General features: G+C 37.3%; 1 protein-coding gene across 1 annotated transcript; it reads right to left on the reverse strand.

Annotated features, from left to right (window-relative positions):
* Positions 1-482: 482 nt before the first annotated feature.
* Positions 483-6336, reverse strand: LOC311069073 (GTPase IMAP family member 8-like; the record flags this gene model as incomplete). The annotated part of the gene is made up of 4 exons (XM_084091998.1): positions 483-487; positions 2314-2493; positions 3698-4588; positions 5589-6336. The coding sequence occupies 4 exons, from the start codon at positions 6334-6336 to the stop codon at positions 483-485; spliced, it is 1824 nt and encodes a 607-aa protein (XP_083948124.1).
* Between the last annotated feature and the right edge of the window lie 894 nt (positions 6337-7230).

Consider the following 7230-nt stretch of genomic DNA (forward strand, 5'->3'; position numbering starts at 1 on the left):
ACGTGTTTCTTTTTTTGTTTTTTTCCGCTTTCTAAATTTTGTTCATACCTACCCACAAACGGAAACCTCAGGTGCTAACGCCGCGTTCTTATACGCAGTCGGAAATAAAGATTTTTTTTTAGATGTCTGGCTGTGTGTATATGTGTGATGGGTAGGTTTAGGGGTCGGGTTAGTGTGTGTGTGTGGGTGTTTGTGTGTGAGGGTTCTGTAAGGGTTAGGGGATAGAGTATACAGTGGCAAGAAAAAGTATGTGAATCCTTTGGAATTGTTTGGTTTTCTGCATTAATTAATCATATCATCAATTTGTCAATGTGCTTACGATAATAACACCCAAAAATTATAATCATGTCCTTTTTTAACACAACGTGTTTATCATTCACAGTGCTGTGAACCAAGTAAGTGAAAAGTTTACAGAGGGCAGTTTTAACTGCTCAAGACAAACAAGGACTCGTGAACAACTATACAAATAAAACAGTTGTGGATCATCCTGGAAAAAGAACAACAGTCACAAAGTTCACATTACTTTTTCCACAGCACAGTGAATGCTTAATGAATTACTGGACCCTTTAAATAAGACGCCAACTTTTCACACAGAACATTAAACGTTTACCTGAAGCATCTTATCCAGATTACCTTGATACTGCATGCGACACAAGAGATGACGTAAAAGCATATCACAGTCTGGATTTTTTTTTATTGCAAAACATTCAGTACAAAAAAGGATACAGAACAAGGAACAAAACGTGGGGATACAGAGAAGAAGTACACACTGTATACGGAATATATACTATAATTCAGGATGTTTTCAAAGCTTTTTTATTGGATTTTTTGAAGTGATGACAATTGTAGCTGTAAATCATAAGCAAATACTTTGCAGTTAGGCTTGAATTTAAGGTATCTTGATTTGTGAATATGGTATTTGCCCATCATACAAATGAAGTTTAAGACATCATCTGGCTCTTTATTTTCAGAGACATCAGAGTGAGAAAGAACCTTACTGACAGAAATATTACACAGCTGGCGAAACACAAGAATTATGGAAGCTGAAATCTGAAGCCAAAAATGTTAAGCATAAGAACAGAAGTAGAATAAGTGTAAAATAGATTCTTCCTCCTCTTGGCAAGAAGAGCAGTGGGGAAACATTTGGAATCTCAAACAATTAATTTTTGATTAATCAACATATTTCATATCAGCAACAAAATCTGACATGAACCGTCCCATAAATGTTGTTTCTTAAGCTGAAATAGCGTCAAAAATTATTTTTCAGGCAGTGCATTTGCACAATGCACATATGCAAGTCTCAGAACACTGACTGTTTCTATAGCAACAGCAGCTGCAATTACTTTATTAATCAGCAATTGGCTCTTTAACTTAGAAGGCGGGACTTATTCTGCCATTTTGCATGTTGCAGTTTTCTCATTCATAAGTATACTTATTACATATTATAATATGAGTGCACCGTCTTTGATACAGACAGTTACTCATGAGAACGCAGATTATTATTACATTTTATGGCTGTTAGTTGATTTAAACATTTAGAAATCTAAAAGTAATACTTTTTATTTATTCTGACATTTAACTAAAGCTAAATTTCTCATCGCATGAACCCTTATGCCAATTTTGTGGGTAACACAATAGTTGCCATCCTATCCAACATAAAACAATTAAATCAGGAAAGTCCAATCATGGACTGCTCAGAATTACAACTGTATATGATTGTCACTAAATTAATAATTTCCCTTAATTATATACATGACATCATAATTATACCATGCATGATTATTGTAACGCCTACGTCCAGAAGACGTAATATTGAGGAAATATTCAGGTCTGTGGGTTTTTATAGTATTTCACAATCACCTGTGTCTTGTTTTTTTGCATGCAACTGTTTTGTTTTCTGGGCTCTTTTAAAGATGTTGTTTTTGGTGTAGTGCTTCCCTTCATTTCTCTTCACCATTTCATCAATCTTCATTAGCAGTTCTATGGACTGAAATCGGTTCCACATTGTCTTATTGCTGAATGAATGAAATCTGCCACCGCAGCTGACAATCAGTGATTGTAGATCATCCTTTAATCTGATATACTCTTTCAAAGGATCTTTCATCAGGAAATTCAGCAAATCAGTATGAGTGAAAAGAACGATTGTGTGATTTAAAACATCTCTTTCAAGGTTCTGCTGAAGCCATTTCATCATGTTATTCTCTTCCTCTGTGAATCTACACACTCTGATGACTAGTAGAAACACATGAGGACCAGGAGCAGACATTGCTAAGCTTTTCTCAATTTCAGACAGATGAACGAAGCACAAGTTACCTAACATTATGGCTGGAGTGTCTACTACTGAGATGGTTCTTCCAGACACCACTGTTGCTTGTTTCTCACAGTTCGTAGTGGTTGTCACGGGACTTGCTCTGAAAGCATTTCTGCCCAGGATGGTGTTTCCTGCTGAACTCTTCCCTGATGCCAGTGAACCCAGCAGCACAATCCTCAGATCTGTTAGAGTGAGAGGAATATATGAGGTAATTTTTACTGAGAAATAAACAAATTGAAATTCTGTGCAATACTTGTTGCGCAGCAGAGTTGTGATCAGCATGGATAGTCAAAGTAATTCCACTTCATACGACTCGGTACAGCTCGCTTAAATAGTCCCACCTCAGTTGAGGTTTCAAGCGTGCTGTACTGATACTAAAATGTGACTTGTAAATGCTACAGATCCCTGATTAGGTCAGTAGACGAGGTGCAGACGTTCCTCTCAGGAATGAAAAGGTTTTTCAGCAAATATGATTATAATCAGTCTATAATCCCAGCCACTTTGAAGAAGCGGTACTAAAATGCATTGGAAAAGCAAACTGATCCAAAGCGAACCGTGCCATACCATGCAGCGGAAAAGCGCCATAAATATCTGAGTATATGTACTAAGCCTTCACATGTTTATTAGTTTGGCTAAAATATTTAATGCATAAATCTATATGAAGTATTCTCAGATGATTTACTAATACATGTCTTAGGCGACGTTCAGACTGTCAGTCCAAATCTGATTTTTGTGCATAGGCTATCCAAATGAAATCCGATCAGATTTAGCAAGTGTGAACGGCAAAAAATCACATGAAATGCACGTATTCAAATCGCATTTCTGGAAATCTGTTTCAGTCTGACTACTCTGACTGTATTTTGTGTGGTTTTTGTAACTTTCTCACGCCTCGTAAAATGTAAATGGCAGACCTTGTTATAGGAAACACGCTGAAAGTCGCTGTGTTGTTGCAAAGTGCCGAACGAGCAGAAAATAACAACATAACGGAGACATGTTTTGAGACCGGCGGAGACGACAGCACAGAATAAAGCCGCTGCCTCAGAAGACGCAGTAGTCCAGCGTTGCGGATACACAGTCATTATCATGTAGTAAATGACATCATCTCTATTGTAAACCCCTCCATGTTGCTGTTGTTGTTGTTTTTGCCGTATGCCTACCAATGCAACATTATTGCCATAAAAAAACTATGCAGATATTCTGGAAAACGAAAGAGCGGCATGGAAACACAAATCATATCTGAACAATTTCGATACACAATGTGGACAGTCAATCATTTTAGATCGGATACACAAATAATCGGATTTGGACTGACAGTGTGAACGTAGCTTAATACACGTGGCAGAACCACAAGAAAAAATGTTAAGTATCAAATTATGAATGGTTTACCTTGTCTTGACAGAATGCTTGGAAACATTGCTCTTTCTAATGACAAACTCAGAGCCATCTCAGTCAACTCGAGGTCCATCATGAGTCTCATAAGACCATCTGTTTCTCTATGCACTTCATGTAACTCAGTCTCCCTCTCTGTGGCCTCTTGATCTCTCTCATCATCTCCTCTCTTTCCATCTTCTTTGCTCTGCGTATTTATTTCTCTTTCTTGCTCTGGCTTCTCTTGAGGGGATGTGGATACAGGAAAAGCGTTTCTTGTATCTTTTTGCTTCTCTCTCTGGTCTCCGAGTTTGTTTTGAGCTTTCAGGCTCTTCTCATTGGCATAATGTTCTCCTCCATTGTCTTTAATCAGTTGTTCAATCTTCTCCAGCAGCTCTATGACCTGATTTTGATTGTTTCTGTCTTGATTGTTGAATGAGTGAAATCTGCCACCACAACTGTGAACCAGTGAATCCAAATCAGGACTTTTTCTGATATACTCATTCACAGATTCATCCTTCAGCGAATCGACGTGAGTGAACAGAAGGATGGTGTGACGTACAGCATCTTCTCCATAGTTCTGCTGAATCCAGTTCACAGTGTTTTTTTCCTCCTCTGTGATTCTCTCATTCAGTCTGATGATCAGCAGAAACACACGAGGACCAGGAGCAGATGAGTCTAAGCATTTCTCAATGTCATGCTTGAGTTCATGTTGAAAGTGCCTGTACAACCGGGAACATAACAGTCCTGGAGTGTCAATGATTGAGATGGTCCTTCCCGACACCACTGCGTCTTGTTTCTCACAGGTGCAGGTCCAATTCACTCTGAACACATTTTTGCCCTGAATGGTGTTTGCTGTTGCAGTTTTTCCCACTCCACTTTTACCCACCAGAACAATCTTCAGACCTGCTGGAAGAGGAAATAGGCCAATATATGCTATTGTTTACACATAGAAAACTGTACACTGTAAACCCGAATAAGTTGACAAAACTCAAAAAATTTAAGGCAGTCAGTTGCCTCAATTTTTTTAAGTTAAGAAATTAAAAGTTTAAGTAAGCAGAACTTTTATTTTGTACTTATACATTTTAATTGTTCTTAACTTGAAATGTTTGATTACACTAATCCATACATTAAACTTAAAACTTTCATGTAATCTCAATGTGAACACTTTTATTAGTATAAGCTTAGCTAGCTTTTACGAGCTAATTTGCTAACATACTAATTTGTTAACATGTTAACTATAGTATGTTATACGGAACTTGCTGAATGAGTGCAGCAATATACAGGTTTTATTAGCTCTCAAATCAAGCTCATGCACCACTTGTCACCATGATGGTAACTATCCTAAAACCAACATTAACAGAAATTCTTCTAAATTAGCATAACAAAACATTAATCACTACTAAATACCCCACTTAACATTAATCTTGCACAAAAAACCCCCATTATATTACACTTCATTTTAGCATTTACTCTCCCTTTCGAGTGCCATCGGCAAAGCATGCTGGGAAATAGACATCCCAGCTGTTTCAGTTGAACTTAAGTTTGTCTTAATTAAAATAAATAATTTAATAAAACTCAAAACAATGAAACAGTTCAGTTTACTTAAAATATATCAGTTCTGTGAACTTGAAAGAAAAAGAAAGTGCTAAATACTCATAAAAGTTCATTTGACTGAACTAATTAGTTTAATTTGAAGTTTGTCCTACTCAAACCAATCAATTAATTTGACCGATATAGAATAACTTTCTCATTAACCCCTGCATACATTTTTCCTGGAGTGGACAGATGTTTATTATCATGAAAAGCACATATTGTGAAATTTAAATATTCTAAAACTTCACACTTGAAGGAAAATGTATAGAAATTATAGAATTAAAACTATAAATGGTTTCACAAACTTTCTTACTTGCTTCCTCTTGTTTTCTCTCAGAAGTTTTAACATCCACCTCTGGCTTCATCTCCCTCTTCTGCTCTTGCGTGTGTCTCTCTTCATGCCCTTTCCTCACCATCTCTAGTTTCATTGTCTCCTCCTGCTCTCTGAGTTTTGTCTTCAGGTAGTGCCGTTCTCCATTCTTCCTCACCATTTCATCAATGCTCTTCAGGAGCTTTGTGATCTGGATGGGATCACATTCATTTTTGCTGTTCATCACATGATATCTTCCCTCAAAATAGTTAAACATTTTCTGTGTTTCTTCACTCTCAGTGATTTGAATCCATTCTCTTCTGGAGACCTTTTCTCTTCCAGTAAACAGCACCATTGTGAACAGCAAAGCTTCTTCTCCAAAGACCTCCAGCATTTGCTCTACAATGTTCCTTTCATCCTTTTTGAAGGTCTCCAGGTCGATGATGAGCAGGAACACGTGAGGAAAAGGATCAGAGAGATCCAGACTCTTCATCATCTGCTTCTGCAGCTCTTCATCAGTCAGTCCAGTGTTGAAGAATCCTGGAGTGTCAATGATGGAGATGTTTCTGTCTTCTACTCTTCCTCTCTGTATCTCACTCTCTGTTGTTCTGCTCTCTTTAAAAGCCTCTTGACCCAGTATTGCATTTCCCATTGCACTCTTTCCTACACCACACACTCCCAGTAACACAATCCGCAGATCCTGTGAATTTTCTGTCAAAGAATTAGAGATCTTGTTGATTCTACCTTGCATATTTTTACACTCTACTGGTGCCTAACCAACATTAAGTTCTGCCATAATGTGAGCGCATTCACCTATACACAGTAATTATGGAGAATGTTGGAGTCAGCAATGTTTTATTATGTACTGTTTATGCAACTTGTTTTCTAACCTGCTGCTCACCACAATCATGTGCCTGCTGAAATCTTGAGATGTGTGAGAGGAACAGAAAGTACTAAGTTTGCACTGATTACCTCCTGCTACTTAATAACTTTAGATTCACTAACTCTTCTTATATCATCTTATCTTTCATCTTATAATAATACAAAGAAATGCATTATTTGGAAATGATACATAATTTGATTTTAGATCATGAATCTGTTGCACTGCTACTCTGGCACAGACATTCTCCTGCCACTTGTTTCTATCAGAGCTAAAGAATATAAACTGTTTTGAAGGAACGACTCTTCTCTAAAATGCTTGAGGCCAGTGGTAACAACATCAATACATAACAAAAACCCTATTTATTTGAGTCCACACTCAAGAGTAATAAAATTAATTCAAGCAGCAAAGTTGATGAGATAATTAAGTGATTAATTGAGTGATGATTGACCATTAGTGAAGACACCTGCTGTTAACAAGCAGAATTATGTGATCATTTTATGATTATGATTATAGCAGCCCTGTGTTAAGATAATCATATTAACATTTGAGGTTCATGTATGTTCATGTACCACACTGTTAATTTCCCTATTAACCTCTAGCTCCACCCACCTGATCTCAAGCCAATTAGGAATCCATCAGGCTTTATTAACTGCACCTGTGCCCACAGCATCTTCCTTCTGGTGCACATGGATGTTCTGTGCAGAGGACTGAGTTTTTCTCCTTTCTTTGTTTTTTCCTGCGTGTGCTTAATTGACCATGTAA

Source organism: Abramis brama (genome assembly GCF_963993115.1).
Source record: "Abramis brama genome assembly, chromosome: 18".
Lineage (NCBI taxonomy): Eukaryota > Metazoa > Chordata > Actinopteri > Cypriniformes > Leuciscidae > Abramis > Abramis brama.